A 19,976-nucleotide genomic window follows, 5' to 3' on the forward strand; every position below is an offset into this window, starting at 1 on the left:
ACCATCATATGTATATACACACATATATGAACCATCATATATATTATATATATATTATTTATATATATTATATACACACACACACATATATACACACACACACCTCTCTTGTAATCCCAGTTCTTTGTTATGTCATCAGTGCTAAACAGGGTTTTGACTATGGTATATGTTCAATAAATATTGTTAAATGGATGAGTGAAAATAAACTCTCCTCTCAAAGACCAAAATGTGGTTTTGGACTTGCAAAGGTAAAAAAAAAAAAAAAATGTAGCTTGCCTTTCTGGGACATGGAAACCAAAAGAGCTGGAGGTCTCAAATGAAAGGAAGTGTACCAGGCATAATGTAATCTCTTAGGAATGCTCATCTTCATCATTAAGTCCTTCTGCTATGCTATTTGACCCAAGATAATGCTCTGCCCAGCTTCCTGGATGGTTCAGGTAATGTTATTATAGGTCTTGCATGAAGAATGTTGGCTAAGATAAAAGATTGCTTGATACTAAACTAGGCTTGCTACAAGTATGTGCCCCCTCTTCAGACTTGCCCTCATTAAGGTGAAATATTATATGAGAAAAAAGTAAGCAAGATCTTGTGTCATTACAAAATGCATTTGAGTTTTTAATCGTCCTTGAAAAATACCTGCATTTTTAGTTTCCGAGTAATTTGAAATCACAAAAGCTTTTAACAAATTAGATTCTTTTTCTCTCCTGTGTTTATTGCTAACAATAGTAACAGTCATTGTGTATCTTGTTATCTAAAGATTACTAATTATTCACTTAGCACAAGAGCTGGGCATTGTGTTAGTCCCGAGGAATCAGCAGTGAATAAAATGTGAGAAGCCTCTAACATCAAGAAGCTTAGGTCTAACAGGAAAATCAGTCACAAAACAAGAATTTGCCAGGAGGAGTTATGGCAAAGGGTGATTTGAAAACAAAGAAACAAAAGATAAAACAGCAAGTTTCAAGTCTTAGGGAAAAAATGGGGTAAAGTATTCTGGGAATGGAAGGATAGTCCAGGTGATTGCTGGAGAACAAGCAAGAGAGAGAGAGATGAGGCTGTAGGGTCAGATCACAAAGGATCTTACTCAGGATTTTGGTCTTCACCCTCACAGGGCAGGGAAGCATTCTAAAGTTACAAAGGGATTCACAAGATCAGATCAGTGCTTGTGTGTGTGTGGGGGGGGTGCATTTCTCATTGTTTTTAGGACTACTGATGATGCAGTTGGGAGATGGGATTGTTGTAAGGTGGCATATGGTCCAAGTGAAAGGCAGGTGAGCAGTGGACAGCACAGATGGACTTAAGACAGACAATGAAGCTGAGCACTATAAATACCTGCACCAACCAAAAGCTTGACAGAGATCATGAGCCTGCTACTCTTGTCCCACTTCACAAATAAGAAGATAGATTTAGAGAGGTTAAGTAATTTGCTCAGTCATTGAATAAACAGGCAACTGAGACTGGAATCAAACCAAAATGACACTGAAGTCTTCATTTTTTAACCAAGTCTCCAGAAATCTGTCCTTTTTTCTTTGTTCATTGGAAATATTTCTCTGCAAACTATCTGGAAGTTTATGAACCAGAGCTGCAAATGGGTTTGTGAACCATTGACCCAGAAATTCCACCTTCAAAAATAAAGCTGAAGGAAATAATCCAATGGGAAGAAATGAGCTATACAAGGACATGGAGAATCATAATATTATTAAATGTCACTGGAAATAGCCCAAGCGACTGATTACATAAACAGGGAACATACTAATAAGGCAAATTATTCCTCAATTTCACAGCTACGTACTTCATCATTACTTCCTATAGGACCTCAAGAAAACTGATCAGTGTCTTAAAATTCGTCAGCTGTAGTAATTATGATCTCTTGCTGAATGTTTCAACCACCCAGGGAAGCAGAAGTTAATACCACTAACCATAACAGTCAGTATTCAGCAGAAGAACTTTTTGCCACTCTTCTGTTAAGAGCGTGCAAAGTGGGAAGCTCTGAGGCTAGAACTTATCACGCATTATCTAATCCTTTTAAAGGCCTAAAGTATAGACAGCATTGTCCGTAAGAAGAAGCTCAAAGAACAAAGAGGTGAAAGAGGCAGCTAAATCATACAGCTAATCAGCAGCAGATCCAAAAACCTGAATTCTAAAGTCTCTGTCCTTTCTGACATACAATACTACCATCTCTCCTGGTTATCACAGAGAAAACAGAGGCCCAGAGAAATTGTGTAAATTAAGGCTCAGAGATCACTGATCCTATCAGTCACAGAGCAAACATCTGAATGTGGGTATCCCAATTCCAGGTAGAGAGTTGTTTTTCTGGCTTTTGTTGTATCCCAGCTATTACATATGAAATTATCAACAGATTAAAAATTACTCAAGTGACATATTTTTAAAGTCACAATTTTCCAAGTCCTGGGTTCAACAAGTCTGAATAAAACATCTGCACAAAGAACATAACAAAGGAAAAAAAAGTTTGCCATAGATCAGCAAATGATACAATCACCAAAGAACTGTGGGGAAAACTCTATACAACAAAAGTAGTCAGGTGCAACAGAGGAGAAAGCATCTCACCTTATTACCAAAGGCCCACCACTAGGTATGCTAGGTATTTTGCCCATCTGTGCTCACACACTCATCACAACACTATCCAGTTAGTTTTCTTACTTGTGAACTGGGGATAAATCTAAGAGGCTGAGAGAGGGATTTGCCCACAGCCACCCAGCTAACAGAATGTGATCTGAACCCAGGCCTGCCTAATATCCAAGTCCATATCCTTTTAACATACTATATTGCCTCCCACTGCATGACAACTGGCAGAATGTTCTAAAATTTTTATCCTGTGACTAAGAAAGACAATAAAATCTAGCATTCCTGTCCAACCCAAACTAAGGCTAATATTAAGGGTTCATTATGGGTCACTCAATAGCCATTCATGGCAGTACCTCTGTGGTAGATACTGAAGAACAAATGGTCTCCAACTTTATGGAACTTGCAATTTAGGAAAAACATTTAAGGTGACACTAATACATACACAAATATTCATATTCTCAGGAATGGGGGACACACTTTGTTATCTGATTTAATGGCAAAACTTCAGCCTTCTTAGGAATTGAGTAATTCTGGATGGCCATGTTTCTGGATAGCTGAGGTTTTACTCGTGTGAGTATCACATCTTTGATTTTCTAGTTTTCATTATTGAATAATTTTCCAATGCTGTCAATCCTCCCAGGAAGTTCTAGGCTACTAAGTTTGAGGCCTTATATTTCTACCCTCAACAATTCCCCTATACTACTATATTCCAAAATGAAAAAAGAATAAATTAATAAGTGGATGGGAGAGAATAGGTCTTTATAAAAAAGGATTCACTGAAGTACTTTCTAAAAAATATATTTAAAAAATGGTAAGCATGATTTCAAACTTCTTTGGAGGTCCAGGTCATTGGTAGTCTGGGAAAAGGTATGCACTACAGTCAGGAAACCTGGGCCTGGTCTAGTTTTGACAAACCAAGTGACTGTGGTCAAATCACTGCACACACTTACGTGGCTCATATTTAGAATTGAGTTGCTCAACTAGAACTATCTCTAAGGATTTTTCCAGCTCCAAAATAGTATGTAACCCTTTGAACAATTAAGTCACTTATTATAAAGATTCATTCAAACAGGACCATCCTTACTCATAGCTTCATGAAGCATGGAATATAACTTGGTTCATTCTTCATAATCCAAGAGCAATACGCTTTTTGAGTTTTTGAGTGTATGATTTGCAGATTTTAGCTAGCCCTCCTTCCCATCTTAACTTGCAACCTATTACTTACTTAGATTTAAAGAAAAGGCTGAATGAATGAAATTTACACTTATTGAGTATCTTTTTTTCCAAATGCTGAATTTATATGAAGTAATATACATTATTTCAAATAACTTAATCCTTGAGAGATAACAAATAGTTATAGTCATCTCTATTAATATGGAAATATGAGTAGTAAAGTTGTCCAAGAGTATAAATGGTATAAATTGAAGACAGTTTGAGGCATTCAAGGTGATATGCTTGAAAGTTACACCATATTGCCTCACTAATTTATAGGAATAGTGTGTTAACTGAAGTCCTGAGGATTAGTTTGAACTAAGAGACTGTCTAAAAAGCAGCATAGAAGAAGTTTTGTTTGTTGCATTCATATTATGTTTAAATCATATATTTTATATTTTCTTCTATAGAGGTGATTTTTGTTATTTTAAATGCATTTTTAATTTAGTTTATTTTATGTAAAACCTAGGGCCAAAAGGGCAAGGATGTCAAATAGCTTAGTGTTATGGGGAAAGGTGAGAAATTTGTTTACATACTGAAATTGTTGGATCATTTACTAAACATGAAAGGGAAAAAATTAAATCATTTACCAAAACAGGCATAGAAGAAGCTTATTAAATTATTTTACTTTTCTCATTTTTTTCTGAACTGGGGATATTAATTAGAATTACATAGTCAAAAAAGATTAAAAATTCCATGTGAATTTAACTATCTAAGTTTCTGCATAAATATTTTCAAACGTCCACTACAGTTAGAATAAGGATCAGGCCCAACTCTCCATCTTGTCAGTGTACGAAACAAATTCCTTAACAAGACAAGAATCAATAAATGGGATGGTATCAAACTCAAAAGCTTCTTCATTGCAAGGGAAACAATCAAGGCTGTTAAGAGAGAGCCTACAGAACTGGAGAAAACCTTTGCCACCTGCACCTCAGGTAGAGCATTTAATCCTCAGGATATATAACGAACTCAAAAAAACTTAACACTAAAAAACACAAATAACCCAATCAATAAATGGGCAAAGGAACTGAAAAGGCACTTCACAGAAGAAGAAATACAATCAGTCAGCAGATGTATGAAAGAAAATGTTCATCATCTCTAGCAATTAAAGACATGCAAATTAAAACTACATGGAATTTCATCTTGCTCCAGTCAGAATGGCAATTATCAAGAATACAAGTAACAGTAAATGTTGGAGAGGATGTATGGAAAGTTTCACTCATACATTGCTGGTGGGACTGCAAATTGGTGCAACCACTATGAGACTCCTCAAACTTGGACTTGAACCATCATTTGACCCAGTTATCCACTCCTCAGTATATACCCAAAGGACTTAAAATCAGCATACTATAGTGACATAACCACGTCAATGCTTACAGCAGTTCAATTCACGATAGCTAAGCTATGGAACCAACTTAGGCACCCTTCAACAGATGAATGGATAAAGAAAATGTGGTATATATCCATACTGGAATATTACTCAGACATAAAGATGGAAATTATGGCATTTGCTGGTAAATGTATGGAAACGGAGACTATCACTCTAAGTAAAATAAACTAATCCCAAAAAACCAAAGGACAAATGTTCTGATATGCAGCTGCTAACACACAATAAGCGGGGAGGGGTGCAGGGAAGAAAAGAAGTGCACTGGATCAGACAAAGGGGAATGAAGAGAAGGAAGGGGGATGGGAACAGGAAAGACAGTAGAATTAATTGGACATAACTTTTGTATGTTCATATATGAATACATGACCAGTGTGACTCCACATCATGTACAACCATAAAAATGGGAAGTTATACTCCATGTATATATAACATGTTAAAATACACTTTACTGTCATGTGTATATATATAAAGAATAAAAATTAAATTTAAAAACAGAATACAAATAATAAATGCTGGTGAGAATGTGGAGGAAAGGTCCATACACTGCGGTTGGGACTGCACACTACTACATCAACTATGAAAAAGTATGGAAATTCCTCAGAAGATTAGGAATAGAACCTCCATATGACCCAGCTATCCCACCCCTTGATATTTATCCAAAAGAATGCAAATCAGCATACTGTAGTGATATAGGCTTATCAATGTTTATATCAGCACAATTCACAATAGTCAAGTTATGGAACCAGCTGAGGTGCCCATCAACTGAACAGATGAACGGATGAAGAAAATGTCACACACATGTGCACACACATGTGCACACACAACAGTTTAACTCAGCCATTAAAAAAAAAGAATAAAATTTGTTCATTTGCTACTAAATGAATGGAACTGGAGAGCATCACTGTGGATATATACCACATTTTCTTAATTCATTCATTTGTTGAAGGGTGCCTTGGTTCCATAGCTTAGTATCATGAATTGAACTGCTGTAAGCATTGATGTGGTTATGTCACTATAGTATGCTGATTTTAAGTCCTTTGGGTATATACTGAGGAGTGGATAACTGGGTCAAATGATGGTTCAATTCTAAGTTTTAAGGAGTCTCCATACTGTTTCCCATAGTGGTTGCACCAATTTGCAGTCCCACCAGCAATGTATGAGTGAAACTTTTTCCATGAAATCAGACACACTCAAAATCAAAGGTCAAATATTTGCTCTCAAATAAGGAAATAAAAAGCAGGACCCCCAGGAAAATAGATGGGAAAATGAGTGGAGCGGAGAAAGGGGATTAAAGGGGATGGAGGAGGAAGGGGTAAAGGCAGGAGCTACAGAATGAATTTGACCAAATTATGCTACGGACATATATGAATATACCAAGATGAATTTCACCTCTATGTGTATCTACTAAACACCAATTATAAATGCAAATAAGTAGAAGACAAGTAGAGGACAAGAAACAGGAGGAAGGAATACAGGAGGGAAAGTTGAAGTACTGGGGATTGAAATGGAGCAAATTTTATATCTGTGTATATACACACACACACACACATATACACACACACAGAGTCCAGCTTCATGTTTAGAACCTAACACTGATGTTAATAGCAATTATGTCACATTTTTTTCTTAAACAGTATCTCTGGAAGTACCCACAACTTTTGTGTTAGTGTTATTCTGAGCTCCAGAGCATTCGATTCCTGATTTCTTCTTATTGAAGATGAGCTGATTTAGTCTACTGAATCCCAAAGTAGTCTCTGGGCAGATTCAAGATTATTTTTCCAATTATTCTGTCATCAAAAATAATTCGAAGTCACACATTTTTTGTGTGTCCTGAGCTTACTCACTTTCCATAGCCCACCAATGTTTCCTTACATTTGAAGAACTAAACATCTCCTGCTGAACATACAGCAGAGTATCAAAAAGTGACAGAACTATTCTAGAGGCATTTTCTCTTTTAGGCATTGCACATATGATCAAGAGAAGGTTGCACTACTGAATCATAACATTGCACCAAAGTGGGGGAGGGCAAAAATGAGCAGATGCTGTGAGCTGATTATAAGAGGGAACAGGCAGCTTAGATAGTGCTGGGAACTGAAAAATGTGACTCAAGAGTTTCTGTCTCATCAGTAATGCTCACTCAAGCACACTCTGCGCTCAGGAGACCAAAAACCAGAAAAAGTAAGTCTAGTGTACTGTGTACTACTTCTCAGAACCAAAGTACTCCTGGCACCTTGTCCTCTCTAGAATTTTCATTTATTTAATACTGCCTTGAAGACCTGAAACTCTTTCTCAAGAGTCAGAAGACAAAAAAAAAAAAAAGGACATATGAATGTATCTTGCAAAGTTTGGAACACTAGCTACTTCTAATAGCTGTAATCGTCGCCACTTATGGAGTGGTAAAGGATGGGGCTGAGGACAAGCCAAGACTCAGGGAGACTGGGTGGTAATGATGAGGACCAGCCAAATCTGCAAGGACAAGGGCAGATTTGGGGATTCCTTGTGTGTGGAATTTGGAGGGCTGGAGTTTGACTCGGGGAATCAGAAAAGGCCAAGAAGACATACAAGGCTGGAAAGACACGGTGTCACTTCTCTGGCAGCTCTCTGCAGCCCCTGCACATGGGCAGCAAAGCATATGGAGGCCAGTGCCCCAGGGCTGGGGTGACTGCTTGTGTGATGTCATAGAAAAAAAAGGGATTGGGAGTCAAAGTGGAAAGGCTGATCTTTTCTAGACTCAGGAGTATACAACTAAGACCAGGAAGGACCAGGGAAGAAGGCAATGTCAGTCAATGAAAGAGCACAGGGAGGCTAATAAGTGGTTCAGTAGGTGTGAGGAAGGGAGACAGGGCAAGTCGGGAGGTTAGAGGAAGAATGAGCAGGTCTCTTTACTTTCAGCACTTTAGATGAGTGTTGAACAGTTTGACTGTCTTAACACTAATATGCTCCCTCAGCTTTCAAGATAGTCAAAAGAATAAGCCATCCATGAGCATCAGATGCTCAAATCTACATACCAAAGATGCAGATACTTTAGCAGGGCCCAGTGGAGCACATCTGTAATCCCAGAATGTTGGGAGGCTGAGGAAGGAGGATCATGAGTTCAAAGCCAACCTCAGCAATTCAGTGAGGTGCTAAGCAATTCAGACAGACCCTGTCTCTAAGTGAAATACAAAAATAGGGCTGGGGATGTGGCTCAGTAGTTGAGTGACCCTGAGTTCAATCCCCAGTAACTACCCCCCAAAAAAAAAAGATATACTCAAATGTCTCCAATGCCAAATGCAAATGGTACAGCCAAATTCCAGTACTGATGCTATTAAGGATATTTCATCATTGCTGAGAGTAACTGTCTAATTGGGGACATCACTAAGGTCTGCTGTCTGCACATTCCTAGTCTCACGTACTCCCTTCCCCACCCACTTTTATTTCTCAAAACTTCTTCCTCTCTAGTAACCACTCATGGTCTGTCCTCTTCCTGGTCTCATATCTCCCCCCCCCCCACCCCAGCTGCATGTGCTTTTGCACCAGCCTTGCAGCACCCAGTGACTTACTTCCCTTCTGCATTCCTGTCAAAGCCGGACCTGAAGGTCAAGTCTATTTTCTTCCAGTCTCCCAAAAGCAGAAGTTTCATGTGATTTGTCTTTATACCTTTGGTGCCTTATACATTGGAGATTCTAAACAAATCCTGACAGAAAGGAGAGAAATTATTTGAGCCATGCATATACATGAAAAAATCCATTTTGAATTGGTATCACACCTTTCACATCAACAAAATCCAGAAGGGCATTTACCCATCTACCAAATACTTGCTGCCCATTCACTCTAATTCAAATAGCTCCCTTTCTGTACCCCTGTAACATACGGGCAACTCTGCAGCAAAATTCATGCTGCATAGAATGCATGTGACAAAGGGTCAGGGCCTGAGTTTTATTTTCCTTTGAGTCTTTGACATCTACTACAAAGCCTAATAGTTAGCAGGCAACCTAATGATTTAGTTAATCAACTCACATGCATGAAAGCAGAGATACACAGAAAGCATGAAAGCAGAGACACACAGAAAGCAGATAATCCAGAAGCTAATTGCCAAAAAGCAAATAATCTGTAAACTAATTAGACTATAAAACAAATAAAAACAGGTACCATTATTTTAAATATATTTTCAATGCAAAATAATACAGTGTCATTTTGCATTTACAGAGCATGCCTGGCTTTTTGCACTTTCCCAGTCATTTCCTCATGCAATTCACTGTATAGCCACTGTGTTTGGCAGCAGGAACAGGAAAATTTTTGTTGAATTTGGAATTAGGACAGTTGGATTCAAGTCCTGTCTTCACCATTTCCTGTCTGTGTGACCTTGAGAAAAGGCCTTTAGCCATTATGCCTCTAAATTTCCTCCTCTGTAGAGTGGTGATAAGATCTTCTTCCTGCCTCACAGGCTTTTGAGGCTGGGGAATGGAAGGCAGAGGTGGAAGGAAATAATCTTACTCGGTACCTACTGTGCACTAGGCATTGAAATATATTATTTAATTCTTGCCAAAATTCTAAAAAGTTAGGTTTCACTATATTTTTTTTGTCCATCAGATGAGGAAACTGAGATTCAACAAATAAAGTAACTTTCCCAAGGGTCCTCATATCATTAAAGTGTCAGGACTGGGACTCCACCTAATCTTCATGAAACCATAAAACTTCCAAATGAGATTATACATGTATCTGCTACTATTGTTCTAAGTGTAGAAGGCAGAGGCAAAGAGAAGCAAATATCATGAGGTCACACAGCCTGCTTGGACTAGGACCTAGTTCTCCCGATTCTTGACCTGAAGCCTTTTCATCGAACCATACTGCCTTGATGATCCCAGGAAAAGGCAGAAAGGGACATGATGCTTGTTTAGTCAGACCAGCTGTTGCAGATCTATTTTAAGACAAGCACTTTGAAAATCATGGAAGGTGAGTATCAAGTATATCATTAAATATTCCATATTAATTGACCTTTTAGAGAACTCCCATGTGAGTAGCATATGCTGCTGGCTTCCTGTTACGTAAGCAGCTTACAGGCTAGCTGTAACCCTTGCAAAACATATTTTGAAAGCACATTCAGACAGCAGCACAAAATATAATTCTAAAAAAAATTTTCCATGGAGATCAAAAGTAACTACCTTTGCTGTTTATGATATTGTACACTAAATGCCCAAGACTGGATAAATGCATAATGTAAACTTATGGTTGGTCTTAACAACATGAAGGATCTCTGCTAATGAGGTATGGAGGGGGTGTGATAAGATTCCAAATAATAGCTAATGGTGGGTTTCTATACATTGGCAAGGATAGTTAAAATGCAGAGAAAGAGAGAGAGAACCATTTCAAAGCATAGCATTTAAAACAACAGTGTTACTGCTTCCCAGGGGAATGTAGGCACTCCTGAAACAAGAACAGAGTGAAACCACATGCCCAAGGCCAACTGTCAAAAGACAATATTAAAAGGTCAAAAGGGATCAGCTATATTCAGCTATATTCTCTTTTTCTCTCATCAACTGTCCTTAGTTTTTCTATCTGATTGTATTTCCTTATCCCATCATATCCTACCAAAGGTCTTATCCCCATTTTTCTAAGTAGTGAGATAAACGTGTATAAAATCATTCAGGTGGTATATTCAGCATTTTGAACCAACATTATTGATTCAATATCTGACTAGTATGGAGCACTATTAATAATAGACAGGAGGCTCATTAGAGATCATTTCTCCAAGGAACACTGGAAAAGAACAATACAACAGCATTAAAGAAAATTCCATGGCAGGTCACCTTCAGATGTGCCAGTAGTTTTGCTGAGAGGAATTCAGTTCACCTTAAACACTCTAATTCTAATTTTAGCTCTACCATGAACTATGCAAGTTACTAAACCCCTCTTAGCCCCAGAGAGTGTCTATCACTTGGGGATAAATAACAGTTCCTGCCCCATGGTGTTGTGGCAATTCAATGAGATAATGCACAGGAGGTGTGCAGAAGTGCTAACAATAGTTATAATAAAAACAGTGTCTCTCATGCACTTACATGCCAATCAGGGAGCTAATTAATTCATCTGGTCTTCACGATAACCCTACAAGGTAGATTCTTTGAGTACATCTATTTTACAGATGAGAAAGCTGAAAAACAGTCAGGATCATCCACTATCTCAAAGTCACTCTATTGGTAAGTGGAGGAATAATGTCCTCTACTATAATTAGTAATGGCATTTAATGGTCAGGTATTTTGAGGTTTTAATGAAATGACTACCGCTGGGTGTGTTATTTTTTAAAATTTATATAGATATCTTTGAAAAGCTAGTAAATGAGGAGTCATTTTCAACTCACTGATGAATTTATGCCTATTTATGAATGAATATTATGTATGACTCCTGTGTCAACTTCCAGAAGTGTACAACAGTAATTACCTACGATGGCCTCAAGCAAGTCATAGCCTAGAGGAAAGCAAATAAGAAAAAAAAAATTGCAAGATAGGTGGAGTACAACATTCCTTGCACTATGTGCACCACAACAGCGGCATGGGATCTACTGCCTCTGAGAAGCAGCCAGGGGAGACCCACTGCAAAGGTGACTCTGGAACTGAATTTTCAGACAAATGAGGAAGATATGTCAAAAAGAAAGGAATAGGAACATGCATTTACACCAAGTCATTTAACATGGCAGCTCATTCAAGAAACCATGAAGAGGTCAGGAATGCAGAATGGAGGGAGCTTGGAGAGATGATGCAGCACCAGACTATGAGCCTCTGTATGCTTTCTAAGGACTGTGGATTGTATCTGTGGTCCATGAGGAACCAACAGTTTTAAGGAAGTTGACTGACCACCTGCCCCCGTAGTTCAGGTCAAACCTTGAGTCACTCTCCATCACACCCAACGTTCATTAGCAAGTCTTTGTGGTCCTACTTTGAAAACATGCACTCAATCAAATGAGGGAGATGATAGCACCTGGAAATGGAAGAGATCCAGAAGAGAAGTGATGATGCAGGGGAGAATGGGGAGAAAAGTAAAGGAGAAACTGGCCTCTGCCAGGAACACTGTTCATTCACTCATGTTACAGGAGAGGAAGCACCATTTATGGACCCAGATATAGGAGGGTGGTAGCTAGAGGAGACTCTTTCTGATTTTATCTATTTTCTCAGTGGATTAGGAAGCAAGGTCATCAGTTCAGAAAAAGAGTCGGGGTCAGATGAAAGAAGAAAAGGTACTAAACAGTCATGCAGGAGAGACAAAATATAAATGATCTAGAATGGTTCTCAAACTTTTTGGTGCCAGGACCCCTCTACACTCTTAAGAAAAGTGATTATTGAGAACTCTCAGCAGCTTTTGTTTGGGGGGCTCATATCTATCAATGTGTAACACTAGAATTCTAAACTAAGAAATCTGTAAAGAAATCTCAAGCAGGCATTCCACCACTAGCCATAGCAAGGACATCAGCAATACCACATAGCTTCTGGAAATCTCTACCATGCACTTTTTAGAAAGTTAGAATTCACAGGCAAATAAGGTCTGAATATTATAAAGAGGCTTTGCCTTATAGAATCCCTAAAAGCATCCTGGGAATTTCCAGGAGTCCTTGGACCCTACTTTGAGAAATATAATGAGATGACTGGGTAGTATATGGTGCCCACTTGAAGTCAGGAGTCATAAATTTAAAATGAGAGGAGTCAATGTGGCATGGGTTTTCCTCCCTCATCTCATCTGTAGGCGGGAAATAAGTAGTAAGTTGGATTTGACCAGAATTGTGTTTACCCAAATGAGCAAGATAAATAAAAGAAGCCAAGGAAGTAATTATAACAGCTATGGTATTTAAGCTAAGTAGGAAGGAAATGAAGCCATGAAGGCAGTGAAGAGGTGGTAGAAGCAATGAGTTCAAAAGATTGGTGGACTTTAGGTATTAGTAGAATAAGCCAGAAAGAAACGGGTAGTGACAGAGTGGGAAGCTTGAATCCGAGAAGCTGGAGGGTAACTAGTAGTAACTTCAAGCCCAAGGTCTCCAGCTGAACTTGCTCCTTTTCCCTCTGCATCTGCCCCTCCTCCATCAGTCACACAAGCATGAAATCTGGGGCTCAGCCTAGATATGGTCCACTCTCTGCAGGAACAGGTCCCCAAGTCCTATCCATTCCAACTCTTCTCTAATCTTTTGTGTACCGCCCCCCACTCTACCGGCCCCCTCTTGTCGTGACTGGACTTCAGCCATAGTTTTACTAATGCTTACTTCTTCTCTGTCCAATCCATTCCAACTCTGCTGTGAGTGAATTTTCTCCAGTGAGCAGACTCCACCCCTAAAGTGACTACAACAATGGAGGCAAGGGGCATAAAAAAAAATATAGACCTAGACCTTCAGTGTGAATTTGGTGCTGTCCTGAGAGAATCAGACCATGGATGTCATGAGATGATCCGGGGAAGAGAATATGAAAGGAAAAGACAACTAAAGAGAAAACTTTAACCTGTTTAAGGAAAGTTTAGACAGAGAAGCTGCCAAAGGAAGCTGAGAATGAATAAGAGGAGAGAACTGAAGCGTACAGAGCAGTAAGAGTAAAGGGGAGACGGTGCTTTGGGAAGAAGGGAACGATCAGTAACAGACTGCACAGAGTTTATGAAAAATAATAAAAGGATCCACTGTATTTGAAAATTAGGAAAGGTATAGAATCTATTGAATAAACCCATTCGCAGGACAAAAACACAATATTCTCCATCTTTAAAAAACAAAGCTCTGTTTTCCTAGTCTTGGCAGCTGAGGGACTGTACCTCATCAACAAAGTCGAAGCAATTCAGCTTCAGCCACAAACTACACCAACAGAACAAGTGCTCAGAATGCTTTATGGTGCCATGATACTGTACCTGAGAAGACCCTGAGAGGAGTTGAGTTTAAAATTATGTTGGAAAATTCCAAGAATAACCTAACAAATGGCAAAAAGATTATGGGATGACATTCTTTTTGGATAATGGTGGGAGGCTTTGTTTGTTTTGGTCTCTCCCTTCTATGTAATCCAAGGTCTTAACCCAACTTTTTCTTTTCTTTCTCCACTACTCCCAGATGATACCATCCAATCTCATGATTTTAAGCACCATCTACACCTTGATGACTCCCAATTTATATCTACATCTCAGACTTCTTCAATTGCCTGCTCAGCATCTCCATCCAGATGTCTATGGGCATTTCAAACATAACTAGCTCCAGCTCCTACTCCTTTCCTCCTACACAAACCCTCAAAACTATTTTCCTCTAGTCTTTTCCATCCCAGGAGATGGAAACTCTATCATTCCAATAGCTTGGGTCAAAGCTCCTGGAGCCATTCTTTGGAGGGAGTGGTGCAGGTGGTACTGGGGATTTAACACAGGGGTGCTTGACCATGGAGTCATATCCCCAGCCCTTTTTTATTTTTTGAGATAGGGTCTTGCTAAGTTGCTCAGGACCTAAGTTGCTGAGGCTAGTCTAGAACTTGAGATCCTCCTGCCTCAGCTTCCTGAGCCACTGGGATTACAGTACTAAAGTCATTTTTGATTCCTCTCTTCTCATAACACTCATCTGAGTTCATCAATAGATCCTTGGCTGTACCTTCAAAATACATCCAGAGCTCTTCTATTTCATACCCATTGCTGCTGCTGCTGCTGCTGCTGCTGCTGCTGCTGCTGCTGCTGCTCTGGTCAGAGAAACCACATCTCTTGTCTAAATGGTAGAACTCTCCCAACTGCCTCTATCCTTGCTGCTCCACAGGCTACTCATCATATGGCAGCCAGAGTGACTCTGTTGAAAAAGTTACTGAAGTCATAACATGCCTTTGCTCAAACCTTCAATTGGCTTCCCATTTCACTCAAAGTGAAAGCCAAAGTCCTTATAAGGCCCCTAAGCCCTAAAAATTGGGCTCATATTTTCTCTTGACCTCTTCCCTACTACTCTTAGCCACACTCATTCTCCCCAGCCTCCCTTGCCTTGCTGGTCCTCCACTGTGCCTGCAGTTAACTACCTCAGGTCTTTCGCATTTCATACCCCTCTAGGAATATTTTTTTAAAGCATCCACATCCCTGCATTCCCTCACTCCCTTTAGGTCCCTGCCTAGCTGAAACCACAGCAAAGAGGGCTTTCTTGGCTGTCTTCCACAGATCACATAAACCACCTTTGACAAAATCATGTCATATTTCTCTCTGTTCCTTCACCTAGCTTCAAACGTCCTCATTATACATTATATGGTCATTTATTTTTTATGGTCCATCTCCTCCACCAACATGTAAATCCCTTCAGGGCAGGGACTTTGTCAAGTTTGTTTACTGTTCCAAACCAGTATCTTAATGCCTAGCACACAGTAGGAATAAGCAAGTGTTTGTTGAAGAAATCCTTAAAGTCTGAATAATTCATTTTAGGACAATTCAAAGTTAACATACTGTACACAGTGGTCAGTAAACTCATCAAATGCAGTACTACCACTCTAAGATATAATATAAAGGAAAACTTTAAATCTCAAAATAAGACTAAAATCATTCCATTAATGACAGAGCTATGGTTGGTTTTAGGTGTTCATTGAGACCTTCTTAGCCACTAAAAATGACATCAAGCCAATAACCCCTGCCCTTTCACAAGGCACTCCAATACAGTCAACACCAGTAGGCGCATCTTCTCCAGAATCATTGGTGTGCTTTATGTCCTATCTAGAGTGTTGTTTGGATGAAAAAGATCTGTATTTTATATATATATATATATATATATATATATTGAATTTTCAATGTCCAGTTGGATTTTACTTAATTTTAATCTTTATAATAAAAGAAATATATTAAAGTGAAACTAAAAGTGATATGTATCTCTTTTATCCATTATAAATAAAAACAAAAACTAAATCAATATTTAAAAATACTTGTTTCTGAACCAGAGAAGATCACTGTCTAACCATGATGGCAAGACCAAGAAGAACTGCTGTCCACAGCCAGGAAGAACAGCAAGAGAGTGGGATCCCCGTTATGCTTCTGTTTTGAAGAAGACTGTACTTACAAAGACTTCAAGAATCACTTATAACTGAGCAATCATTGTTTTCATGGCAATTTATTTTTTAAATGCAAACAAGGCAGAATGTTGAAAAAATGAAAAAAAAATCCCACTCACTGGAATAAACACCTTTATTATTAAAGGAAACTAGTCACTTTATAGCCTCTTTGTGAAAAACTAAAAACAGGCAATAAGTAAAACATCAATAAATTAAAGTTTCCTTTGTCAGCATCTGCTCATAGCAGTTTCAAAATGTCATAAAACTCTAAAGTAAGAGCTTCCAGTTATTTCCTGTCTTAGAAAATCATATGCTTAAGAAAATAGTCTATATAAAATTAATATCTTCAATAGAACCTAGCTCAGGTAGACTAACTCAGATTGACTCTAACATAGTGAAGAGATAAGTAGTGGTAATGACCTCTAAATTCCAAAGAAGAAACTGTTGGCTTGAATGTCTGGAATGTACTAGGTTAACAGATTATTCATCATACACAATGCACACAGCTGATGTAGTGGGAACCTCAGAACTTTTCCCAAGAAAAATGTATGAGGCAGGAATATTTATAGATGTCAGTCCAAAGGAACTATAAACCTTTGTGATTCTTTTAAAATTGTAATTGGAACCTATTACTCCTAAAAGTGAACATTAGGTACACAGTTATGTCTGAGCACTAAGGCATATTAAATATGTCAACGTGTTTCATGAAGCCATTTAATAAGTCTCATATAAGGATTTAATGATGACCTATGAAATTCAAATTCATCTGTCTTGCTTCTCGGCCATTCAGAACCTTATCTCTCTACAATGTGGTAAAGAATCAACAAGGAAGCAAAAACAGGCACCACTGTATTCAGATACTAGCCTTACTAGATTCAGGTTTGAGAACTGGACTTGATTTGGAACCCAAAAGCTCAGGGTTAGACAATCTTATGAACTCAAAGCAAACAGCCTAAGGAAGACATTTAGTTGTCCCACTTACCTCTTTATAACCTGGTGGTTTGTCTGATAGGAGTGTAATAATCCCTTTAGGTCAAGTACCTGCTATGCTCATTGTGGTACCCTCAGTAGGGAATAGACCTCTTAGAGAATTGTATGTGCTCAATTTTCATTAATTATGCTTATAATGACAATCCTTAGTCATTAAAAAGATTAAATTACATCTAATACATTCTAAAAGGCAAAGAGCAAAACACATTTGAAAAAATTTTTCATCCATTGTTAACAGTCAAATAAAGTTTTAAAAGGGTAATCTTCAACCGTCTAGAAAACTTGATTATTGAAAACAACTTAATGTACAACCTCTGAAAGTTTCAGGAAACTGAAGTTTCAGGAAATGTGCACAGTACCATACTATGTGCTGGTGGGCCAAAGCATCCTGACCCATGCTGCTTCCTGAGGCTACAGGGAAGGTGAAAAATAGGGATCTATGGGACTAGCTAACCAACTGACTGCAGCTTCCTGCAAAATACAAATTTCTGCTAAACTCCTCAAAAGGATATCCAGAATTGGGACAGTTGTTAAAGGGTCTACAATGTTAGAAATCACTATGCAGGTTTGTGTATGGGTTTAAAACAGTTTACCTTATATTTAAATACATAGGGCTCCCACCTCTTACCTGCCTGTTCTTTCTTGGAGACTGCTCAAGGCTAAAAGCAGATGGGCAAGGGGTGTAGAATGTGAAGAGTACAGGGACCCTCATAAAACAATGACACTGAGAACCAGAGGTGTGTATGCACTCTAAATACATAATTAATAAATCGTATAAACTTTATATGATTTAATAATTATGTTCCTTCTTAAAAACCCACTACTTGGGTTGCTATGGGACTAAAGTGTCATAAAAGAAACTCTTCTAAGTTGAAACTGGGTTTTTACAGCAAGAAACTGAAAACAAAGATTATGAATGGTGTTATCATCCTTCTGAACAGAAACTTTCCTACAGGACCAAGAAACCACTATTCGGCTGCATTCTGACTTTTGAGCTGCCTGTAAAAAGCACATAGCCTTCCAGGGCTACATTTTCCTTAAAACCCTGAAAGAGACATCTCCAGGCAAGCCTCGGCCATGGGAGTCCGATGTATACCACATCACCTGAGCACAGGACCGAATGAAAGAAAGCGGAATCTTTAGTGAAACTTTTCATTTCCTGTCGCTGCTGAGTGAGGCTGGACTCCTTCTCACATGGCTTCAGCAGAGCTGTAAACACAACCATCCAGCTTGCCAGCTGGCCACCAGCTCAGGGGGCCTTCGGGTACTGCCTCTGCGTCCTGCTCCTTTTCCTTCCTTGGACCAGTGTCATTCCTGTTCAGATAACGGTACCAAACGCCCTCCACTTCCTAGAGTCCTCATGTATGTCATGGTTCCTCTTTCAAAAGAGCATGGGAACAAAACGCAAAGCAGAAGAACAAACTAAAAGCAAATTTACCCCATCACCGCGTTTCATCCCTTCCCATCGTTATTACAGAAGAGCTGGATCAAATTCTCTTTGTTGCCCTACACAAACACACACATGCACAATAGGTGAAGGGCACCCTAAGACAACTTCTTTCTTCCCGCCTCACAGAAAGCCTTTACGAAATCCTTGCACCATCTCTGGACGCAAAGCTTGAGCATGCAGCTGAAGAGCTAAACCATTTTAAGCCAACGTAGGAAAAGCTGAAGTGGTCCCCAAAGCAGAAGGCTGGGAGGCAGGGCAAGCTGAGCGCACCTAGATGTTTGCATTTACACAAAGAAATTAGCCAGATGATTAATGGGAGATACCGGCAGGAGGCGGGGGCGCCCAACCGGCCTCCTTACCTGGGACATCTGCGGCCTCAGGTTGATCTCCTTCAGGTTGATGGAGTGCGCCCGGAGGTTGTTGAGCAGCTGGCAAAGCAGGACTCCATCGCGGAGGGTCTGCGCCAGGTCAAACACTTGCGCTGAGTCCCAGGTCACCCGGTGGTTGGCAGGAAGCACCTTGCAGTGGATGAGCCACTGAGCGCACTGCTTCCATGGCTCCATGTCCGACGGCTCCGGGATTCAACCCGGCTGGGGCAGGCAGCGAGGATGCGGCCGCAGCTACCGCGGTTCCTCCGCGCCCCGCCGACGCCAGCCACCGTCAGTCCCTTCCCTGGGCAGGTTCTAGGATTCGGGCGCCACGGCCAGCGGATCAGGGGCGCCACGCAGAGCTCGACTCTGGTTTGGGACCCGGTCAGCCGCTGCTGGGCCGCTGCTGCAGCGAGTCCCGCGCGCTCTTCTTGCGCCCCGGCCGGCTCGGCGGCGGCGACCGAGCACAGGCTTCCGACTCGCGAGCCCGGCGCCCCGCGACTGAGCATGCCCAGCGCGCCGGGCCGGTCCTGCTGCCGTCTGCGAGTCCCCAGAGGCGCGGGTGGGAGCGCTCGAGCCGCCCTGGCTTGGGGTCGGTAGCCGAGGGCGGGGCGTAGGGGAGGGGCAGGCGGAGTAGGGGGTGGTTGCTACAAAGGGGATCCCAGAGCCCCCGCCCACCCGCGAACCCTCCGATTCGCGGAGTTTACACAACCCCAGGCATCCAGGGATTTTCTACTGGAGTAGCTTCCTGGAGAATGTGGTTAAACCCTGAAATACGATGGGGTTCCTCCTGGGACATCCTAAACAATGGATGCAATTTTTTAAAGGGGGGGAGGGGGTCTCAGAGGAACGTCAGATTAATTGGGGCAGCCGGGCTCCCCAGAGAAATGAAGCAAGCACAAAGCATCGGCGCCGAAAGTTTGAGATCGGCGCCCCCTCGCCCCTTCCTGTCCTGTCCCTTCTACAGAGAATTCCTCAGACTGTTCCTCCAAGTTAGT

The 19,976-nt window shown here is 40.3% G+C and overlaps 1 protein-coding gene across 4 annotated transcripts in view; it reads right to left on the reverse strand.

Moving 5' to 3' along the window:
• Positions 1 to 19,462, reverse strand: part of Vav3 (vav guanine nucleotide exchange factor 3) — a 349,120-nt gene extending 329,658 nt beyond the window's left edge. For 2 of the 4 annotated variants that reach the window (XM_078026845.1, XM_021735809.3), the window contains exon 1: positions 18,970 to 19,457. In XM_078026845.1, coding sequence (XP_077882971.1) covers positions 18,970 to 19,173 — 204 coding nt within the window. In that variant the 5' untranslated portion in view covers positions 19,174 to 19,457. Of the gene's footprint in view, positions 1 to 18,969 lie in introns of all 4 variants that reach the window. The other 2 variants (XM_005339106.5, XM_040289050.2) reach the window with 2 other exon arrangements.
• Between the last annotated feature and the right edge of the window lie 514 nt (positions 19,463 to 19,976).

Source organism: Ictidomys tridecemlineatus, chromosome 11 (genome assembly GCF_052094955.1).
Source record: "Ictidomys tridecemlineatus isolate mIctTri1 chromosome 11, mIctTri1.hap1, whole genome shotgun sequence".
NCBI lineage: Eukaryota > Metazoa > Chordata > Mammalia > Rodentia > Sciuridae > Ictidomys > Ictidomys tridecemlineatus.